At 39.4% G+C, this 24,138-nt stretch overlaps 1 protein-coding gene across 1 annotated transcript in view; it reads left to right on the top strand.

The window, feature by feature from the left end:
- Positions 1-24,138, top strand: part of LOC149460093 (uncharacterized) — a 185,672-nt gene that overhangs the window by 21,023 nt on the left and 140,511 nt on the right. Inside the window, exon 2 of the mRNA XM_089680165.1 lies at positions 6,034-6,175. Within this exon, the coding sequence (XP_089536291.1) occupies positions 6,034-6,175 (142 nt within the window). The remainder of the gene's footprint in view (positions 1-6,033; positions 6,176-24,138) is intronic.

The following is a 24,138-nucleotide window of genomic DNA, read 5'->3' as shown; positions in this document are numbered from 1 at the left end:
CATGTGATGACTTGAGCAGGGGAACCTTCTGTGCAATGCATGATTTGAAACCATGACGGCGTAGTGTTCTACCAACAGTGACCTTTGAAACTGTGGTCCCAGCTCTCTTCATGTCATTGACCAGCTCCTCCCTTGTAGTTCTGGGCTGATTCCTCACCTTTCTTATCATCAGTGATACTCCACGAGGTGAGATCTTGCAAAATCACAGGATTTTCAAATACTTCTGTTCCTCACTGTATATATATATATATATATATATATATATATATATATATATATACATATATTTTACATGCAGCAGATGGGTGACAACTTTCTCCCTGACTGCAACTCCCAACAACAGTCACATGCCTTTGACTCAAAGCAGTTTTTAATGACAAAAGGGACAGCTTTGCAAAAAGGTTTATTTGCTTTAGGACTGTGTGGAATTTTTGTTTCAAGTACTATAGAATAAATATATGTAGTGAAAATCTAATCGGTAGCAGCAATACACATTAATAACTTATAAGTGATGTTACCAAACAATATTAAAGAACAATAACACATACGATATCTTTCCAACACACAATTTTATAAAAACAAAATTTGTGTATATATAAACTAGCTTTTACCACAAAGATTGATAAAATGCATGCTACAGTGTGATGCCTTCAATGTACCACACACAGATTTCTGCATCAAGCTGAAGGAAGAGGCCAGACAAATAATATACATTTATACAGCACATATACGTTATGTGCTTTTTAAATGTGCTAGTGTTTTTTGTTTTTTTTTTAAATAAGGGTAAGCCCATACCACTGCTTTATAAATCAAGTCCTAAATCTTACCTTAAAGGGCTTTAATGTGGTTTAATCACTGTCAATAAACAGAAAGAAAAATCTTTAGCACTTTTAAAATTGATATTTTGGCTTTAAAATAAAAAAAAAGTTTAATTATTTTTTTCCAAAACAAACGCTATTCATTACTTTAAGCTTGGTTATCTGCACATTTTGTAAAATTCACAGGATATTTTAATAGTAACAACAGTAATTGGGACAAGTATTTGTCCTCTCCCACCCTTGAAGCAAAAGTTAATGTCAATGTCAAATGATGTATAATATGGCTTTTTATATCATCGACTTGATTGCTGGAATGAAGTGAAAGCTTTATATCCATGATGACATTTTTGTTTATCATTTTATTGGCTTATAAACAAGGGTACAGGAACATTTTATGGCTGTGTAATTTACTGTATTTCCTATTTATATCTCTTTTGTATGTGGAGCAGTAGTGCTCAGCTTATTCAAGTACAGCCACTGACACCACCAAAGGGACACACATAATATTCTCTTTTCAATGCTGCAGAAGACTGTGAGATTCTGTAAACATTTTAAAATGTTTAGTCAAAGATTGTGCACATGTCAGAGACCATGACCTACTGCCATGGATGGACTGACCATTTGAAAACTAAGGCAGTGCCCGAGGGCCCGCGGTCAGTAGGGGGCAGGGGCGGGCTGACAACTCATGGGGCCCCCGGGCAATAGGGGATCATGGGGCCCCTGTGTCCTTGCCCAAACTCAAAAAAGCCTATGAAAAATGTACCAGGGGCATCTCATGGGGCCCCCTACTGACCCCGGGCCCTCGGGCAGTGCCCGAGTTTCCCTCAGTCCGCCCCTAGTAGGGGGCCCCATGAGATGCCCCTGGTACCTTTGTCATAGGCTTTTTTGAATTTGGGCAAGGACACAGGGGCCCCATGATCCCCTATTGCCCGGGGGACCCATGAGTTGTCAGTCCGCCACAGCCTACTACAGTAGATGGTCAGAGACTGCAAGCTTACAACAGGACATGGGCAGAAACTGTGCACATACTAGAATAAGCAGTCAGATTCTAAGTGCATGCTATAGGAGATGGTCAAAGACTTCAGAATACTGCAGCAAACAGCAAGATACTAAGAATATGATTGCTACAAGATTGCCATAGCTCCATACCACTACAACCCTTTTACAGATCAATGACCACAGATTTGTGCTTCCTACATACCCCTTACAAGGTTCTGTCCCAGTATCTAATATTCCATCCATATTGTCCAGGGAAAAGGAAATACATAAAAAAGGGCAGAAAATGTAAGAAATGTGAAAGAGAGAAACCAAATCATAGCAGAAGCCACCCTAATGAATATTTTTCCTTCATGGGCCCAAATTAGGCACTCTGGCAGGGCAGAAAAAATATTGATTGCTGGCTGCTAGGGCCCAAGGACCACGCCATAAATACCAATGCTATCCGCAGGCTCTAGGTTGATCACCAGAAAATTAGAGCAATGCTGTATACACAAGACTTCAAAACTTGTGCAAGTAAAAACAATATTCAATGGAATTAGTCAGAACAGAAACATGAGAATCGGCATACGTGTCTTGCTTTTTAAAAGATACTGTTACTGGCTGGCTGAATAGTAAAACAAGTTAGTGCATATCCTCTGTCCTAATGCCATATTTCTACCCTCATGGGCTCCGGTGTATTGGGAAATACTAATTTGGAAGAGTATTGTTGTAATCCAGGTAAGTGTGTTAAAGAACTCAAGGCAAATGTAGAAAACTCTTTTTACTGTATATATCTCCTGAAAACGTAGTTATTTTTACATTGGTTTGATATTCTCAATAATAGAACAGAAAACAGAAAAGCAGAGTGTGCAGTTACTGTACATCTGGTCAAACCGGGTGGTTCTGTTCTATCTGCAGTGAAACTGGGACATTGTATATGTCAGCCACCGGGAGGATAAATCTGTTACAGATAGCTGACACATACAAAGTCCCATTTTCACTGGAGATAGAACAGGACCACCTGGCTTGACTGGATGCAACTATACACTCCAGTTTTCTGTTGTAGACATATGCTGGGATGGTGTCACGCCGGGGGGTACATATATTAAATTCCAGGCCCACCTTCGGTCTTATAGATACAGTATTCTCAATAATAATTTTACATATTAAAAAAGAGTATAACCAAAGCTTTTTTGGTCATACTTCTATTCTGAGTCACAGGAGTGCACTTACTTTTGCACTACTGTGATCCAGAATCAGCTGACAATGGGCTAAAGCCGGCTGTAAGTTGACATCGCAGAGTCACTCGGCAGCCAGCTGAGCCTCTCGGTGTGCAGCTGAGAGCCTGAGCCAGTCACTCCCACCCTCTCTCCAGCCAGTGAGCACTGCAGGAGCAGAGCAGAGAGCTGTGACTGAGAAAACCAAGAACTAAGGAAATTGTGGTCATGTGATTGCTCAGTTCTCGGTCATAGAACTGGTGTGGAACAGCTGCAGCATCACAGTGATGCTGTAGCCAGGGATGGTTATGTATGTTTTTTTTATTCCCAAATTCTCCTTTAATTTCATATCAGTCCATATTCTGTATAAAAGAAGAATCTACCAGGGGTTGGTGAGATGAAGAAGCAGTACAGAAGGACATGGGTAGGTGTAGGTGATCACATAATATCATATAAGGAGGAAAAAAGGTAAAGCCTGTTTACCAGGTAGTAAGAAGTAACCTTAGTTTATTTGAGTTTGTAGTCCTGCTTGTTAGATTTGTCCTCGTTTCTTGTCATGTCATCAGCACAGGAAGAAAAGGACCTCTACTGGTAGAGGCTGAATTGGGATGAGATAAAACCTCTATCAGGTTTTAATTCCTCACTGTGCTCCCACTGGGGATGTTTTTACACACTGTTTGTTCTGTGACAAAGAGAGACATCAAAAGCTAAAAACTTTGACTTTAGCTGTACTTTAGGCATAGGGCTAAAAAAAAGAGATTGAATGGTAATATATTAAAAGCTAATATTGAAAACACTCTAGATAATATTAAAATATGTTAATAATACAGAACTAACTCTTCCCTAATTCCACTTTAAATATAATGTTTAAACTTATATCAAGTGTTAAAATTAATTATATACAGCCAAGATATGAAGGAAAAAGAGCTCAATGTCACCAAACTTTCCATATAGATTTAGTCAAGGCCTGCAAGCTGCTCATGAAAGGTGCACTATACTTGTACATGCACATTGTAAGTCAGAATAATTCTGTTCTGAGTTAATGGTGTATTTTTATTCGCCTATCCCCAACTCATCCAAACACTGTGCCTATGATTATAACACATCTTTCTCAGTCAGTCTTTACTCACAGTGTTTAGCGACAACTCCAGTTCAGGAGGAAGTGTTTAGCCTTTAAGGCTTAAGTTTAGCTAAAATATTTCCCCTACAGCTATAGTGACATGGCTTACCTGTAATGAAGGATGTCCCACCTCATTGGAGAGAGTCAGATGACTGACAAGATTATCTCCCCATTCACAGATTGTGTTACATGAAGTCTAAAAGATGCATGTGGAGGAGACAGTGGTGGGTCTCTGTCAGGTGCTTCTTCTATTGAATTCAGCCCAGAGACCCAAACCTATTAACTTCCAAAGTGACAGAAGTTCAGAGACAGGAAGAGAACCAGCATCCTTGCCCAGAAGATTTCCACATGATCCAGCAGCCTGCATTATGTGTGACATCCTTCATTACAGGTAGATTAGGTTATTAAGTTATTGTCATGGTCCAGGGTCAGCCTCAGAGACCAGCAGCTATAACAGTACAGAGGCTCCCACTGAGTAGCAGAACACGTATACGAGCAGGTCACCCTAGCAAATGACATGGGCTCACCCAAGGTGCGGAGTCTAAGCATTTTCCGGTGTTCACCAGAGCTCCTGAGGGTGGAGATGGGTTTTGCTGCATATTAGCACCAGACCACTGTCCTCAGGATTGCCCCACCAGGAGGTGAGCAACCTTGAATCCAAAAGCAGATATAGCAGGTAGGGATCAAGCAGAACCATTGCCAGTAAACAAGTCAAATGCTGGTAACACATGGTCTCAGGTTGGGATTAAACAGAAGCATAGTCGAGGAGCAAGCCAAAGGTCGATAACGAGTGGTAGCAGAGATGCAGATGGCTGCAGGAGTGACAAGAGGAAGGAAGTGCAGAGACATGGCTTAAATCAGGAAAGTTCATGGGAGGAGCAAAGAGTTCATGGTTCACCAAAAACAAGAGACAAGGTAAGAAAGTCCAAACAATCAGACAGAGATCTGTCTAGTAACTCAGCTGATTCAGCAAGAAGAGACAACGGCAGAGGTTGCAGGTTCAGAACTGGGTCCTGACAGTTGTAGGGAGGAACATTATATTCATCTTTAAGATGTGACCAATAGATACAAGCATAAGCTACTGGGAAGTGAGTATTGACAGTGTAACATTCATAATGAGCAGGGGTGGGCAATTCATTTTCCTACATGAGAAACTGGGACTGATGTGGAGGGCTGAACCAAAGTTTAGCGTATAGTAAAAATATTTTGATTAAACCAGCAGCCTTGGGTGAACAACATTGGACTATGGAGATCCATAAATACGTAGACATAGATAAAACAAACACCTGACTCTAGGAATACTAGGTACACCTGCTCATTAAATAGTATGCACATTCACAATTGGTATTAAAGTAGTTAAGAAATGTCCTCTGCTAATCTGCTGGTTACAATGTTGGTGTAGAGCAGGCTGGTAAAAGCACTGAGGGAGCTGGCACATGGTTTAATTAACTGATCTACCATTCGGAGTACCCATATGTGACTGACAGACTCAGGGAGATAACTGGCAGAGCTGTGAGCACTGTGACTGGAAGCCTGAGATAAATACAGAAAGGATTTCTGCAGATCTTGACCTAGAATGAAGAACAGGTGCATGGCTCCTGGGGTTTGCAGCATGCAGGAGATTAACACAGGAAAGACTTGGCTGGGAGTGGTGGGAGTGCATCAGGGCAACTCCTAGACATTGCTCCCCAGCCAGAATGGAAGCTTCCGCTGTACCAGTCTTCTTCCAAGTCTTGCAGCTCTTCACACAAAAATCTGTCAGCATGCCTTTCTGAGCCTGTCAGAGCCTGGGCCTGGAGGCATCACAAGTGGACAGGGACAGCCAAAGGTCTGAATATGGCCCTGGGGTCTGATTATGTGTGATTATGTGTGAAGTGGTAAGTTATATGCCAATCTATAGGTGCGACAAGAGAGATTGGACACCTTCTACTATCTCAACTATCTCAGTGCATCTCACTCAGATTTGGGTTATGATGATAACCTAGTAGACAGTTTCGAGGAAATAGCTCAGTGTGGTGAGCAAGAAACATCAGAAAATGGTGGTATAGAGGCTTCCACATTTCCCACCGTTTTAATACTTGCTGAAGGCCTTGGGAATGAGTTTGAAATGTTTATTTCATTGTAGGCCTTCCCAAAACACAGGAGATGATTTACTAAATCTGGTGAGTGCAAAATCTGGTGCAGCTCTCTATAGGAAGCAGTCAGCTTCCAGGTTTTTTGCCAAAGCCTAACTGAACAAGCTGAAGTAAAGGCTGGCCACACACGGATCGAAATTCGACTGATTTTTTGGCCGATTTTTGCTCTGTTAGTGGGTCAATAGCACCGGCCAATTTTTGTGGCCCCTCCCCTTTTCGATGATCGGGCATGTTGGAAAATTAGTGAAACACTACCGATTTTCGACTCAATGATGGTCAAATTGTACGATCGTTTTTCCGAAAAGAATATGCACATGAGCCGTGACCTGGAAGGAACAGATGTTTCGCCTGTTATATGGGGTGAACTTTATGACTCGGTCAGCCGATTTTCGAAATAATTTATGGCACCATCGGATTACCGAGCAAACGAAGTTTTCGATTTTCCGATGAAAAAGTGTTTGGAATTTGAACCAGGTATGGCCTGCATTAGAAGCTGATTGGCTACCATGCACAGCTGTACCAGATTCTGAGTCTCTTCATTGACTGTGTTGTTGGAAAAGAAAATATCCTTTTCTTTTCTTTCCACCACTTCTGTGTATTTTTTATCTTTGCTGGAAAAGGCAAAAAAATAAAATAAAAATAATATTAGTACATTTAAAAAAAATAAATAAATAATATATATATATATATATATATATATATATATATAAACTACACTGCAGTGTTCGATAGCAGAATCCAATATTTCATTTGCACACATTTTTTAGTCCGAAAGTGATAAAATGTGTAGGGATTTTTTTTCCTGGGATTTATCCCTCAAAAAAAAAATTTTTACAATCCGTAAAGCCTAATTTTTGGCACATTTGTGATCTGCAATGGATTCTTGTTTGTGTTGGATCAGATAACTTGGACAAATATAACTGACAAAGCATGGAGTGCTTTTTCTTGTCACCAATGTGTACAGGCCATACTTTTATCTAAGTGATACATGATCATACACTATTTTGTCAAAAAGGACAACAGCATTGCTTTATATAAACTCTGGAAATAATGTCAGGCACCTCACATTCTGGCAGACATAGCACTGCAACAGTGTTCACCAAGGAAATGACTGATAGACTAGTCAATTCTCCATGGATACAGCAGCTAACACCAGGAGTTCTTTAAACAAAAGGCCTATTGCTCAAAATGTCAGTTATTTTTTAGGAGTTTTTTTTTATTTGGTAACTTATAAATGAATCTATGAATTCAGTTTTATTTTAAATTTTTTTTTTTTACATTTGGCTGAGTTTCTTTAATACAATGATACATTTCAACAATAGATTCAAAACTTTATTATATTCTTTATTTGTTAAATTCTTAAAAGTGTTAATTATTTACTATACTAAATAAATACGTCTACTGTGTAATTAGCTGTAAACATTAAATATTAACTGAATAAAGCTAAGAAATTGAAGTTAGTCCCTTAAGTAAAAAAAAAGTGAGAGTTGGTAAAACAACGTATACTATATTAAGATGTTTTACAAATCATATCCATGTTTAAAACAATTTAGCCTAAATTGAAAAATGACTTGATGACAGGTATACACCGCGTTCCAAATTATTATGCAAATTCTATTTAAGTGTCACAAAGATTAAATATTTTGTTTTTCAGTTTAACTCATGGATGGCATTGTGTGTCAGGGCTCTTTTGATCACTGAAAACAATCTCGGACACCTGTGATAATTAGATTGGCAGGTGAGCCCAATTTAAGGAAAAACTACTAAAGGAGGGTGTTCCACATTATTAAGCAGAGCAACATTTTTTCAAGCAATATGGGGAAGAAAAAGGATCTCTCTGCTGCCGAAAAGAGTGAAATAGTTCAATGCCTTGGACGAAGTATGAAAAAATTAGATATTTCACGAAAACGTAAGCGTGATCATTGCACTATTAAGAGATTTGTGGCTGATTCAGAGCACAGACGGGTTTGTGCAGATAAAGGCTCATTGAGGAAGATTTCTGCCAGATCCATACATCGGATCAAGACAGCAGCTGCTAAAATACTATTACATAGCAGCAAACAGATATTTGAAGCTGCTGGTTCTTCTGGAGTCCCACGGACATCAAGGAGTAGAGTCCTCCAGAGTCTTGCAACTGTGCATAAACCTTCTATTCGGCCACCACTAACCAATGCTCAAAAGCAGAAATGGCTGCATTGGGCAGAAAAATACACGAAGACTAATATTCAAACAATCCTGTTCACTGATGAGTGCCGTTCAACCCTGGATGGTTCAGATGGATAGAGTAGTGGATGGTTGGTGGAAGGCCACCCTGTTCCAACAAGGCTGCGACGTCAGCAAGGCAGTGGTGGAGTCATGTTTTGGGCTGGAATCATGGGAACAGATTGGGTCGGCCCCTTTAGAGCCCTCGAAGGTGTAAAGATTACCTCTGAAAAGTATGTGGAGTTTATAACTGACCACTTTCTTCCCTGGTACAGAAGGAAGAAATATGCTTTCCGTAATAAAATCATCTTCATGCATGACAATGCACCATCTCATGCTGCAAAGAATACCTCTGCATCAATGGCTGTTATGGGGATAAAAGGAGAGAAAGTCATGGTGTGGCCTCCATCCTCCCCTGACCTCAATCCTATTGAGAACCTTTGGAGCATCCTCAAGCAAAAGATCTATGAGGGTGGGATGAAGTTTACATCCAAACAGCAGCTCTGGGAGGCTATTCTGACATCTTGCAAACAAATTCAAGCAGAAACTGTTCAAAAACTCACAAGTTCAATGGATGCAAGACTTGTGAAGCTATCAAATAAGGGGTCCTATGCTAAAATGTAACGTGACCTGTTAAATTGTTTAAAAAGTTAAAATGTTGTTAAAAGTTTGATTGAAATAGCTTTAGATTTCAGTAAATATGCTGCAAACACAACAAATTACAATTTTCAGTTCTTTACAACCTATAAAGTGTTTTGAAACTTACTGAGAGTAATAATTTGGAACAGTGCATTGGAAGTGTTTTATGTTTAAAAAAAATACTGTTATCATTAGGAGGTTTGTTCAATAAAATGTGAATTGTACTCTTAATAGTTGATAACATGAGAATTATGCTGACTGTTATTTACATCAATTATTTAGGTAAATGGGAAAAATATCATTTGCATAATAATTTGGAACACGGTGTATTGGTAAACAGCCAGTATTTTCTGATATGATCCTTTCAAATGCCAATTTTAAATGTATTTCTAATGCAAATATTATTCTTTACCATGTGTGGCCTCAGTTATGCAGATAATATGTCAGTCAATGTATTTATAATAGTGTCCTATTAGGAATTACCCCTGACTCCAGAATGTAAAGGGTATCTCCAATCCAAACAGATATCATAACCAACAATAAACCTATAAGACAACACTGATTATAAAAACAAGTATGTAATTATAACAATTTCTTATGTTTTCAAAATCATATGCAAGGGTGTTAATACTGAAAATTTCGGATGGCAGCACAGGGACAACACTGTTTTCTTTACTTTCATTACCCACATAAAGAAAGGTTGCATATTAGATAAATACCTTCTATGGAAAGCAGTAGACACTTGTTCATGATCATGTATACAATTGACAGCCCCACTCTCTACAGGGAAACGTAAAACTAAAAAAATAAATAAATAAAAGATAAACATTAAGGTTATCTATAGGTTTTTTTAAGTTATAAGATGGAAGGTTTGGGGTTGGTGTATGATTCTCTATGAAGGAAATCTACCTAATGAGGTACCTACTTTATGTTCTCTATAAAAATTCTCTATAAGATAATGGTCATTACAATAACCTCTCTGTAACTCCTACCTTCCAGTGCTGCAACCCCCCATAGGACTGCAAAATTATATAAAAATATATAACAAAATATATGTTTAGATAGTTGTAATTAAGAAGACAAAAGCAGTCTGAAAGCCTGAATAAAATGTAAATTCATTTGATCTTATCTTATCTGCTGGTGGTTACAAGCTGGGTTTGATTTATTAAAACTTTGTTTAGTGAATAAAGTACAAGCAAAAATCATGTTTTACATTTTCCATGCATGTGACTCAGTATACTTTGCAAAGTGAAATTTCACTTAGTTGTACTTCATTCACTAAGATAAGTGAAAATTCACTTTGCGAAGTCATCCGGCTCTACACCATTAGCAAATCTACCGTAGTGAAAACTCAGTTCTTAACATGACAAGTGTGTACAAACCTCTACCACTATAGCTGCTATGCCCACAAAAATGAATCATCTAATCCAGGGGTGTCCAACCTTTTGACTTTCCTGGGCCACATTGGAAGAAGTGGGATTGCCTTGGGCCACACATAAAATACACTAATAATAAGGATAGCTGATGAGCAGAAAAAGCCGGACAGATCACTGTAAAAATAAAAAAAAAGCAACATAAAACTGGTGTGATATTTTACACTGTCTTTCAAAAACGACTGTGCTTGTGTTCCGGCTGTGTTAGTACAGTGCAAGGACAGGAGACGGCTGGGCACTGTGTCTGGGGTAGTGGGGGGCTTGGGTGGGGTGCAACTGAAACCTGAGGGGTATATGTGAAAACAAAGAGCAATGGGACTTTAACTATGCCTCCAGTAATGAAAATGACAGCTGTTTAAAATGACTTAAATTACAATACTAAAAAGTCTGTTATTTTATTCAGCTGTCTTTTTCACTAATAGAGACATTATTAAGGACCTATCGGCCTCTGTTTTCACATATAGTTTAAAAACAAGGGGGTGATGCCTCCCATGGTGTTATTTCAATGGATCATTTTTATCTCAACACTCCACCTATCTCCTTCTGAGTATTTGCATGAAATCTGCTCCCCCATCACTCCTGCATGTGGTCCCTGGATATGCTGCTGGTATTATGGCAAACACAGCATGTATCCCTGCAGACGTTCCTGGGCCCCGCATATTTGTGCTGGTCACTGCTGGGGAGGGGGGGGGTTGCTATACCAAACACAGTATCAGGGGCAGCCCTCCAGATGTTCCCCAGCTGCATTCATAGCTACAAGTTTACAATATTGTGTTTGGCTGCATGCATAGCTATCTTGGGCTGTAGGTGGACTGCAGGTCATGGGTTGGACACCCCTGATTTAAACCATCAAACACAAAACATGACAGCACAAGAGAAATATAAAATGTGTCAATATACCCAATACATACATATGGTGATACAAAATGATTTAAGAATATTTGCAGTACAAAATGTATGAATTTTCTCTTCAATTATCAAGATTGTGTACATGATTTAGGTCAGGGGTCTCCAAACTATCTAAACAAAGGGCCATTTTACTGTTCTTCAGACTTTAGGGGGGCAGGAGTGTAGCCAGTGGGAGTAGAAAATGTCCTGGCAACAGTGGGGGTAAACAGTGCCCATCTTTAATATTAGGGGGAGAAATAGTACCCCAAGGGCTGGATTAAGGCAAGCAAAGGGCCACATCTGTACCCCTGGGCCACAGTTTGGAGACCCTTGATTTAGGTAAATGGGCTTTTTCTTTTCACATGATTGGATAGCTGAAGTAAATCTTCATAAATATTATAGAAACATAGAAACAAGGAGGACTTTGCCCTCAAAATTTTTATATCTGCCCCCTCTTCTTGCTAAAAAGCAGATTAAGACCTGGTTCATATATATGTGAATTGGATGTGTTTTGAACCGCATCCTATTCGCATAACGTGAATTGAATTCCTTTTCTACAGAGCCAGTTCACATTCTTATGTGTGGTCCGGTCCCAGTGCAATTTAAAAAAGAGTCTAGTGCAATTTTCAGCTCAGTTCAGGCACGATTGCCAATGTCATACACTTTAACAATTTGCATTGGAATCACACCTGACCCGTTGAATCTTTTACAAATCACACTTTAAACCGGACCGGCACATATGTGAACCCAGGCTAAAAGTGTATGAAAAAACCTGTAGGGGCAAAAAATGTTGGATACTATACTTGTCTTTTCACCACTTCCGTCCATGGTGCCTAGCATAGGGTAACGTCATCCTCCTTCCTGCATGACATGCAAGGTCCACTATAATTTCATTATAATAAAATATTGCTTTGGGTTTGTTAACAAAGTAATTTCTCTAGCACTGTCATAGTTTGTTATCTAGTGGATGCCCTAGTTTCTGAGTGCCCAATTCAGAAACAGTGTCCTATTGGCTGTAAATTAAACTGGGTTCTGGCATAAGACATAGACAAATGCTGATCATATGTAGTTTCAGGGGAAAAAAATCAGCAACATTGCTTTTGGTGTACCCACTTGACAGATTAATCATATCTGTTGGTCCTGCTAACTATTGCTACCTGGAGTAAAAGTGAAGAAAAAAGTCAACATTTTAAATTGTAATCAAAACAGAAATCTTCCAATGGGACCACTGGTTTAAATGATGAGTTCACCTTAAAAATAATTACATATCTTTTGCAGGTAAAAAAATGGGCATTTATTATTTTTTTATTAGGAGCCTGTAAAGCAATGCACTCATGATCAGCAGATCACGGGTGCAATGCAAGGCTCCTGCAGACTGCCAGTGTACCTCATACGAGCAGGCAGTTAGACAATGGAACAGTTCATTGAAAACAAGCCATTAGCCCCAAAGTGTGACTGAATGACACGGCCAGGTGGGCGGAGCCCTACACAGCTGTCTTTTTTTAATAAATTGTGACAGTGAGTTCAGGGAGAAGATCCCCAGCGGCAGATCAGGTAGAGGCTGCAGCAGTGGGAACATGTTACAAGTTCTACCTTAAAACTGGGTGGATCATGTTACGTTGCTAAAGGTGAACTTATCTTTTAAGAGAAACTAGGTGTGCTTTTCCCTCACTTTGGAGAGATTCCCTCTTACTTTTTGTTGTATCTGTATGACAGAAAGTGAAGGAATATCCTCCCAATGGGGCACAAATGTCGAAAAAGACAAGGGGTTTTAACCCTTCCCAACCCTATCCAAAATTGAAAAAAAAATGCCTTAGAGATGCTTAGACAAAACTTTAGGTATGCTTTAAAGGCGGTTGAGCCAGAGTTCCGCCCCTCAACAACTCACCTTAAAGCTTACATTACAACTGGAGGGAGTGGCACTGGAGAGTTTTGCTGTCAAACATCATCCATTCAAGTAAATAGCGCCATGCCACAGCAGTTCTGCAACAATGTGTAATGCATGCATTTGTAGCGCAGTGCTGCAGACTTTTAGGGTTCATTCACAACAGGAGGTGCATCAGAGTGTGTGCATTTTGTTCCTGCATGTCGCATTTTAGAGCAGCCCATTCATTTCAACAGGCTGCCCTATGCATGTAAAATGCACAGAAAAGGCGCCATCTTGATTTTTAAAATTCTTCTGCACCACAATGCATGGTACTATGGTACAATGTGTTTTGGGAGGCGTGAGAACGCACATGTTTGCTAGATGCATAGGAGTGTCATTAAGGATCATTGGCACTTATGTGTGTCTGCAAAAGGCAACTTTTTTTGTGTGGTGTGGGAAAACTTGCAATTTTGCACGCGTTACCTCACTGCTCCTGATGGGAACAAGTTTGCAAGAGCAAAAATAGGCACCCAGGAGACCAAATTTTGCATCCTAGCCTACTGCCAAATGCCCTCTGAAAGGCGATCCACCACAGATCAGAGGGAATTGCAAGTGTAAACTCATTACACTTATTAATGGGGGGAGCAGCATCACCACCTTAGGTGCTCTCCTGATATGTCCTATAAAACCATTCTCCCCCCCTTAAAGTGGTTCATAAAGTCATAACATTTTGTACCTTAAACAAGAAGTAGGGCCAAACCTCTTTTGGCCGTACTTCTCCCATGGATCATAAGAGTGCACGTAGTTCTGCAGTCCTGTGGCCCATGTTCATTCGACAGCAAGCTAAAGTCCTCTGTCAGCTGATGTCACAGAGCAGGTCCAGACTGTGCAGGGATCCTGACAATAATGTCGTGATCCACCCAGATGCCTGACCAGCAGCTGGCTCAGCCTCTCAGTGTGCTACTGAGAGGCTAAGCTAGCTGCTCCAACCCCCTCTACACTCTGGCACCCCAGTGAGCACTGGAAGGGTAGAGCAGAGAGCGGTGATTAATAGTCACTGCTCTGTGCTCAGAGTGGACCCAAGAACTGAGTGATCAGAGGTCTTTGATCACTCAGTTCTCAGTGTGGGGCCAGCAAGTGACCTGACATACATCCTCACCTCGATCCGATGCTCCAACCACCTGAGGTGAGTATGTATGTTTGTTTTTTTTCCAGTGCTGTGTCAGTCTGTAGCATCTCTCTCCCATTGGCTCCTGCTTTTTTTCAATCAAATCCTGCGAGCAGAAAGCTGCACTGTGTGTGAATATGAATCCACACAGCCTGGCTCAGGAATGACTTGCTATAAAGGATGACACAGAAGAAGGGGAGCTGAAAGCACCAGTAAGAGACCTAAGAAGAGGAGGTTCAGGGCCGTTCTGTGCAATTCCATTGCACAAACAGGTAAGTATAACATGTTTGTTATTTTGAGAAAAATAAACAGACTTATAACTGCTTTAATTCCAATACAGTTCAGGTAGCAGGAAGTGACAAAATCATAGAATTTCTGGTAAAATCAACGCGTATTCTCTGTCCTTGCAGAAAATGTATTAAGTCTGAAAACAGAAAACTAATGCAGTCACAACCTCTCAGGACTGTTAGATATAATGAAACATATGTCCTTAGGTTGAAAGCTCAGAGAAAGAAGTGGTTTACATTTTCCATATTGTTTATATTCATGAACAGAATTGCTTCTGATATGAGCACTAACTGGGATTATTTAGTTCTGTTTGCTTTGCTAAAGGGGAATAGTGCACTCATTGGGCAGATGGATGTTTTCAGTATCACCTTCAATGTACCAGATAATTTCCCTGTGAGTGGGTGCTGAATGTTCTGTGGAAAGGAGTGTACCGTGTGTTATAGCAAACAGTCTTTTTCGGGAAGATATTTACCTGTCTAAGGTCACCCTAAGAAAGATTTTCCCATTGCTTGTGCCTACTATGGATAGCATTGTTTTGGTAATTCTGCAAAATTTTAGAAAAATATGAGAAAATCTGTCATTGAATTTTTCAATTCATTGTACTCTGAAGACAAAAAAAAATGCGAAAAGAAAACCACAAAACTTGAATGAGTGTCTTTTTCTGTTGTCTAATTTGTGTTAGTGAAATGGAAAATTTTGTGTTCTGAAATATGTAAGAATAAAGAAAAAATTAGAATTTCAAGCAAATGCGCATTCTAACTTACAGTTAATAAAACAAATTCTGGAGTCTATAATTGCCCTCAACTTATCTTTCACATGTCTATGATGTCAGCATTGCTTACACAAGACTGTCTGAACTGATAACCATCAGAACACCAAACAATGCAAAAACCAAAAGCAGGATTTTCCAGTTGGCATTCTGGTCTCCCACCCCACCTACCTCCTGCATGCCGCATTCCATCATGTTTGATGAACCTGCTCATGGTAAATGTATCACTAAAACTCTTCGGAATGCTTTGCAGTGATGGCTAAAATGATGCTAAAACAACAAAAGGTCTGCCAAGTTGAAAACAGAAGGGTTATTGTCACTCAACAAGTAAGGAGACTCGGGCTGAATGCTGTCCTAAAGAAAATAGATCATATCTGCTTCACTGCAGGCCCTATATTTAGAACACGCATATGACAAAAATACCTTCCAGGAAAATGGGAAAACCCAGAAAGTTACATACAGTTCTCTCTCTCCCTCTCTCTCTCTCTCTCTCTCTCTCTCTCTCTTTCTGTCTCTCTCATTTTCTGTTTCTCTCTGTTTCTCCTTTTCTCCCTATGTGTATATATTTCTATATCTATATATAGTAGTCTGCTTATATAAAACATTTTAACATGTTCTACAATCACATAAAAAAAAACTATATACAATAAAGTAACAAAAGCACAAAAGAAAAATGTACTTAAAACACTTTAAACCTTTACAAACACTTTAAAGATTAATTCCAGGCTGATATAAAGACACAAAATTGAAATCCTGTATTATTAACCACTTGAGCTCCTGAGGATTTACCCCCCTTAATGACCAGGCCTCTTTTTGCTGCTCGGCGCTGCACTAATTCAACTGATAATTGCACGGTCATGCAATGCTGCACCCAAACTAAATTTATGTCCTTTTTTTCACACAAATAGAGCTTTCTTTTGGTGGTATTTGATCACCTGTGCGCTTTTTATTTTTCACGCTATAAACAAAAAAAGCCAAAAATTTGGAAGAAAAACAATATTTTTTAATTTCAGCTATCAAAAATATATAGTAAACTCAAAGTTGGTTATAAATTTAGGCCAAAATGTATTCTGCTACATATTTTTGGTAAAAAAAATCCCAATAAGTGTATATTGATTGCTTTGTGTGGAAGTTATAGCGTCTACAAACTATGGTATAGATACTGCAATTTACGCCATTTTTCTGCTATACAGCGCTGCGCTAGTTTAATGGACAATTGCACGGTCATGCAAAACGGTACATAAATGAAATTTACATCCTTTTTTTCCCCACAAATTGAGCTTTCTTTCGGTGGTATTTGATCGCCTGTGCGGTTTTTATTTTTTGCGCCATAAAAACAAAAGGCTGACAATTTTGAGGAAAAAAAACAATATTTTGGACTTTTTGCTATAAAACATGTCCAGTAAAAAAAATGTAAAAATCAAATTTAGTCATAAATTTCTGCCAAAATGTATTCTGCGACATGTCTTTGCTAAAAAAAAACCCAATACGTGTAAATTAATTGGTTTACGTGAAAGCTATAGCGTTTACAAATGGCGTGAAAGATACTGGGATTTTTAGTTTTTTTTTTATACTAATAATGGCGGCGATCAGCGACTTATGGCGGCGATCAGTGACTTATGGCGGCGATCAGCGACTTATGGCGGGACTGCGGCGGACATTCTGACATTGGGGGGTACTGACTTGGGGTCACTGACATCACCAGCGACACAAATACAGTGATCAGTGCAAAAAAAAAACACTGACACTGTACTAATGGCACTGGGGAGGAAGGGGTTACGTTTATTATTCAGGGAAAGGGCTAACTGTGTGAGGGGACTGATACTAGGGGGCGGGGGTGTGTACTGCAGGGAACACCGCTGATCGGGAGAGAGAAACTCTTCTGTCCCGATCAGCGTGTCCTGGAGCTGTCAGGGAACTGACAGAAAGCACAGCTACTGCAGCTGTGCTCTCTGTCAGCGATTGCTGCTGATCGCCGGGACATAGCCGGTAACGACTGGCTGTGACCCGGCGACTGACATCCGCGGCTGTGATCGGCGGGACAGGTAGGGCGGCAGCGCGCCTCGCACGCGCCCCCTACCTGTTTTCAAAACAAACGTTTTAAAACGTGCTTTTGCCCAGCTGTGCCGCCCTGCCGCCGTATTTCTACAGTGGCTGGGCGGCATGTGGTTAATAATATATGAATAAATTAATTTTAATGCAGTTAGTGTAAGTACTTGAATTTAACTTGCTCTCATTCTCTCTCTCCCCCCCCCTCTCTCTCTCCCTCTCTCTCCCTCCCTCTCCCTCTCTCCCTCTCTCTCTCCCTCTTCTGTTGCATATCCACTGAATAACTAATAATATGGTTGCTTGGACTCATGAATACATGCCACTTCACAAATTGATGGCATATTCAGATCAGATTAAAAAAAAAGTGACTTGCTGGATTGGCTAGATTCACCTGATTTTTTAAAACTCATTTGCTTGTCTCTGCATATAGCCTTTGATATTTTAGTTATTACCTAAATCAACATATTAAACAGTAAAGCATGTACATGAAAATCATCTGGCATGTGTTTAGTGTGTGTATCTGTGGAAATAAAATGAAGGAGAACAAATCACATTTTATAGTCGGATTACCTGGAGAAAAGTTGTTCCTGGCCCCTCCAGAGATACCTGCTAAAGAAGACATTTTGCTAAGTGATGACTAAATCGCTCTCTCACATTGATATCTATATAATTATTATATGCCTAGGCATTGATTTGTATTAAAAATGACAGGCAAAAATGAGAAAGCAAACATTGTAATTTTTAAATATGAAATCCTACATTCTTGTCTATTTTGATTGTAGTATATAAAGTGATGTAGGGGTTGATTTACTAAAACTGGGAAAAGCAAAATCTGGTGCAGCTGTGCATGGTAGTCAATAAACTTCTAACTTCAGCTTCTTCAATTAAGCTTTGACAATAAAAACCTGGAAAAATACAAAAAGCAAAAAAGGTCAGTGCTAATTCAAAAAGGAAATAAATAAATTAAGCTGCGTGCAATAGATATAGATATACTGAAATTCTAAAGTGCTATTAACAGTATTTGCAGTGCTTAGCGCTGCAATTTCTGTTCATAATAAAACCTGGAAGCTGATTGGTTTCTATGCAGAGCTGCACCAGATTTTGCACTCTCCAGTTACACTCGGGCTTACCCTGCAGCGTTGCTCAGGGAGTCCCTACAGCACTTACCTTGTCCTTTGCTCCCGCGATGTGTCCCCTGCAGCGTCCCCGGCCATCTCCTCCGGCCTGTGCCGGCATCCGGCTTCCGTGTTCCGGTCCCTGTGATGTCGGGACGTACGGGCGCCGGAAATAGCGGCAAATTTGACATTTTCAAAAAATGACATTTTTTTATAAATGATTATTATATAGTAAAACATTGCTGTTTCAACCCATTTCACATATATTTTGTCCCTACTGCTTTGTTCTGTGCCCTGCCTGCATTTTGACTGTTCTTTCTGCCTGGAAACTTAGAAAAGTCCATGGCATCCAAAATGCGTCCCTTTATGTCAAAAGCAGTTGTAGACCAGCTAGAGAACAGCGAATTGAGTGATAATGATTTGTGTGGAAATTCGTCATCAGACACTGAAAACGATTTTGCGACTTTGCTCAGCGATGTGCGACTTTGCCTCTGTATTTCAAATTTCAGTGTTTTTGGTTTGATTATATTATTGAATTAAATATATTATTATTATATTATTATTTTTTATGATTATTTATTAAATTATAATTTATGATTTTGTGTTTCAAGTTTTATCATATCCGGAATGTTTACTAGACTCTTGTTCGGACAGATTTCAGTGAGTTATTCCTAAAAATTACAGGCCTACAATAAAAAACTACATATTTCCATGCAAAAAAATGGTACCGCTTTCAGCACAAAAAATCAGAAATAATCATACCGCCAAGGAGGTTAACACTCAGCATTAACAGTCATCAAAATGATTTTTACAATTCCCACAGAAGGACAGTAACCCTCCTAAATTTGATAGCTTTTAAGTAAATACCATGATGAAAAATCTGTCCATAAGGTAATCATACTCCATAACATTATGTTTTGTTTATTTGACAAATATCGCAAGTGACTCTAGTATCCCAAAGCAGTAGTAAGTCGCTGGATTTCATTTAATGAAAAAGTAGTTCACTTAGCTTTGTGAATAGGGTTGCTACAGTCATCTAGTCATGTGCAAACAATCCTGTGTTAATTTGCCTTTTTCATGATCAGGTATTTAAAGTCAACACAATTCCACCATATTCATTAAGCTGAATAAACATTCACTTTGCAAAATTAACATTCTATGCTCCTTTAGCAAATCAAGTTCACAATCAATAAGGGCTCATGTACACTGCAGCTGATAAACTCACGTTTAGGAGCTTTTCTGCGTTTTTTTTTCAGCAGCCCCTGAACTCTCCCTAATGGTTTCCTATGTGTCCATTTACACATCGTCGTTTACAGTCGTTTACAGGCAGTTGAGTTTACAGTCGCTTTTTTGAATGCACCAAACTTGTGTTCAGGAGTAGATTTTATCAGCTTTCAAATGCCAAATGCTTGTAAATTCGGCTAACCGTGTTTAATGAAGTCTGTGTTTAGAAGCGTTTTTTAACTGTTCCATATCCAAATACTGTCCAAAGCCTTTTTTCATCATCAGAAATGCATGCAAAGCATTTTCCATGTATTAAAATGGACCAAGTACACCAGTGCAGTTACTTCCAGGTTTTGCGTGAAGGAAAAAATGGTAGAACGTGCCGAATTATGCTCATGATGGGATCCATAGTGAATACAACCAGAAAAGACAGGTAATCTCCACCAGGGGTGGACTGACAACTCATCAGACCCTCAGGCAATAGGGGATCATGGGGCCCCTGTGTCCTTGCCCAAACTCAAAAAAGCCTATGAAAAAGGTACCAGGGGCATCTCATGGGGGCCACTACTGACCCCGGGCCCTCGGGCAGTCCCCGAGTTTCCAAATGGTCAGTCCGCCCCTGATCTCAACACATACTGCTCTCTGCTTCTGCTCTCTCTAATTCTCTCAAAATGTCTGAAAAAGTTAATTTTTTACTGTTTTTCATGGCATTTTGAAAGGTCTGCTAATATTATCTTTAAAAAAACGCTTCAAAACGCAGACGCGCATAAATGCGCATAAACGCGGTATGCAAATGTGGCTAAACAGACATTTTTTAACCTACATTTTCCAGCAGTCAGTTTCCATTGTTCAGAAGTGTTTTCAAAACGTCCCGTGTACATGAGCCCTTAAGCCTCGTACACACGATGCCACAGGATGACAATATCGGACGAATGATTGTCCTTTTTTTTTTTGCATGGTAGTCTCATATCGAAAATGAAGAGGTTACTAAAGTTACGAAAATTCTCGTAAGACAGAATCCAACTTCGGAAGTGATGCGATGTAATGTATTATAATATTCATTTGTTTCTTAGAATGCATGGTCTTGGTCGCTCGATTTTTTTTTAAAAAAACTGTACTGATTAAACTAAAAACGTTCGTTCTGTTATCGTAGAAAAATGTTTGTGCTTGTCTCTTCGGATAATTTCTTGTGATATGTTGGGATCGACTCTCGAAAGCTGTGTACTAACGATCAGATTACTGGATGATTGCTCTGAAAGCAGTATTTTTCGTTTGATTTTCGCATTGTGTCGACTAGGCATTATTCTGTTTTTCCTGCAGGAAAGGGAAGATCAGTTCTCTCGCCTAAGCAGCCCATAGACTATGTAATTTTCTTTTTTTCTTTCTACCTTGGATGGAAGAAAGGAAAATGCTTGATTTCCCTCAACAGTGAATGCTTCCCGCAGCACTATAGTGTTTTGCCAGCAGGGAACGGTCCAGTCCGGCAGAACACAATGATTACTGCTGTCGGCTATAGCCCAAATCTTACAGGCTGGTTGTACTCAAGTCAATTGATGAATTGATTTGGATACAACCAGCCTGCTCATGGACGGATCAAATCTCAGATGGTCCCTGCTTTAAAATTTTTTTATCTGATGGCTATAGATGCTCAAAATTAATGGGTGCCTTGAGGGAGCCCCAAGTCCCAAAAAATGCTGGAAGTTTGTACATGGCTTGCAAAAATTGGGACAGCTTGCACTTGGATTTGCATGTATTATCTCCCAAAATTTTGATTTAAAAGATCTTTAGTGTGTCTGGGTTAAAAAAAAACATCAAACCAGTTGATCTGTCAGAAATCCAATGAGCTCCTAACTGCTTTTAATCAAGCTGACAATGCTGCTTTTACATTCATTAAAAACCAAGCAGTGTTGCCAGTCCTGCCCAAGTTATTCCTGCTGGTCTACAGCACACCTCCCTCATGGAGGCTGAGGAGAATGTATTACATATGCCCTTAGCTTTGTGAGAAAACATGTGAATCCATACCCTTATGCCTCTCACAGAGCACGTTAGAGGTTGTGGTGATTCTCTTAGGGTTCATGCACATGGAGATTTTACATGCATTTTATATATCCAGCATACACACTTTTTTTTCATTTTGAGGATAAAGTTTTTACATAAATGAATAAAAGCTGACCATTGTAAGCACCCCTATCAATGTTAAATGGTTTATCTCATCCCTCCGACTGCTACTATTTGTCTGGACAGCTTGGTCTATTAACCTCTCAAACGATCTTATTATGTCAGTATTTCTGTGCTCAAAGCGGTACATTTTTTTGCATGGAAATATGTTGTTTTTTTATTGTAGGCCTGTAATTCTTAGGAATAACTCACTGATATCTGTCCAAACAAGAGTTTAGTAAACATCCCGGGTATGATAAAATTTGAAACACAAAATCATAAATTATAATATAATAAATAATCATAAAAAATAATAATAATACATTTCATTCAATAATATAATCAAACCAAAAACACTGAAATTTGAAATATAGCGCCAAGTTCGCACATCGCTGAGCTTAGTTGCAAAATCTTTTTCAGTGTCTGATAATGAATTTCCCCACGAATCATTATCACTCAATTCTGCAAGTGGTTCTGATTTACTATCGCTGTTCCCTAGCTGGTCTAAAACCCATTTTGACCTTAAGGGACGCTTTTTGGATGCCATGGACATTTCTCAGTTTCCAGGCAGAAAGAACAGTAAAAATGCAGACAGGGCACAGGACAAAGCACTAGGGACAAAATGTATGTGAAATGCTTTGATACAGTAATGTTATACAATGAAAATTTAGTGTATTGAGTGAATGTCACTTTTAAAATTTTTGAATTTCCCACTGGTTCCGTCCCCCATACATCCCGTACGTCCCGACGCTCGCAGGGAATGGAACCCGGAAGACGGATGCTGGGATCGGCCGGAGGAGATGGCCGGGGACGCTGCACGGGACACATCGAGGGAGCGAAGGACAAGGTAAGTGATCAAGGGAATCCCTGAGCAACGCTGCATGGTAAGCCTGAGTGTAGCTCGAGGTTACCGCTTTTGGTACTGAAACTTAACCCCAAGATACACTTGGGAATACCACCAGGGGGGTTAAAGGCTAAGTTCACTTAAAAAAATTCTAAAATTACTAAGCCTCTGACAACTATTGTAACCCAACAATGTGCAGGTTTATGTCGTCTTGTGTTTTTGTGTTGTACAGTTTACCACGCTGTCTAATTATGTTCATATTTCTTTTGTTTCTGTTCTCTTTTATATTGATTGTGGATTTCTTTCACTGCAGCGTTCATACCTAAAGTGTTGTTGTAATTTTGTTCTGAAAAAATGGGCTTTGGCCTTTAATATAAATTTACAATAATAAAAAAAAATTGTAAATGAGCATCTTTTTTCAGGTTAAAATAAATGTTCATTTCTTATTTTTTAACACTACCACCAATAAAGCATTGCACCCAGGATCAGCAGATTGCGGGTTTAGTGCTGTGCCAGCCTCCTGTAGACAGTACAGCTGTCTGCCTATAAATGATGAGGAGTTCCCCTTAAAATTCTATCCAGACGCTTATCCGGGCATACAGCATGGGTTACTAGCAAAAGAAGGGCTAAGTGTGTGCAAACCCCCTCTTTGTACCATACCAGTTCACATGCCTTTCAACAATTGGGGGTACCTTGCAAGAGGAAAAGATTTTTCCACCCACTCTGCCACCTTGCAAGAAACCTTGTCCTGATTTTGAGGGACAAGAACCTTTTCCCACAGGATATCCCTTAAAAAAGGGTGTGGGGGACTTACTATATAAGAGAGTTTTGAATCCCCCTTTACAACAAGAGAGCCACCAGATTTCCACCTCCACCCAGGGAGAATTACATTAGTAACCCCTTATTACTAATTCCCAGAAATAGTAAAATGTAAACAAACTCATCAGTACTTTAGAAAAAGCCCTTAACATCAATTACACAAAATACAATAAAAAGTCTAAAAATGTAATGCCACAATGTAAATTCAGCATAAAACACGTCAGTCCAGCAATCTAAATCCATTTTCAATCATGACATCCAGAGATATAAAGCCTTGTAAATTATGATGACCTGACAATGCCAACCTACCACAGTCCTGTTGATAAAAGATCAGATCACTGGCACTGCTCTAATGTCAACACAGGGGTGGCATTGGGTTACATTATTGACCAAATAGTGACCAATTTA

This window comes from Staurois parvus, unplaced genomic scaffold (genome assembly GCF_062004578.1).
Source record: "Staurois parvus isolate SC_StPar_1 unplaced genomic scaffold, SC_StPar_1.0 ptg000235l, whole genome shotgun sequence".
NCBI lineage: Eukaryota > Metazoa > Chordata > Amphibia > Anura > Ranidae > Staurois > Staurois parvus.
Note: the sequence above shows the minus strand (reverse complement) of the source record. Positions and strands in the feature narration are given on the sequence as shown.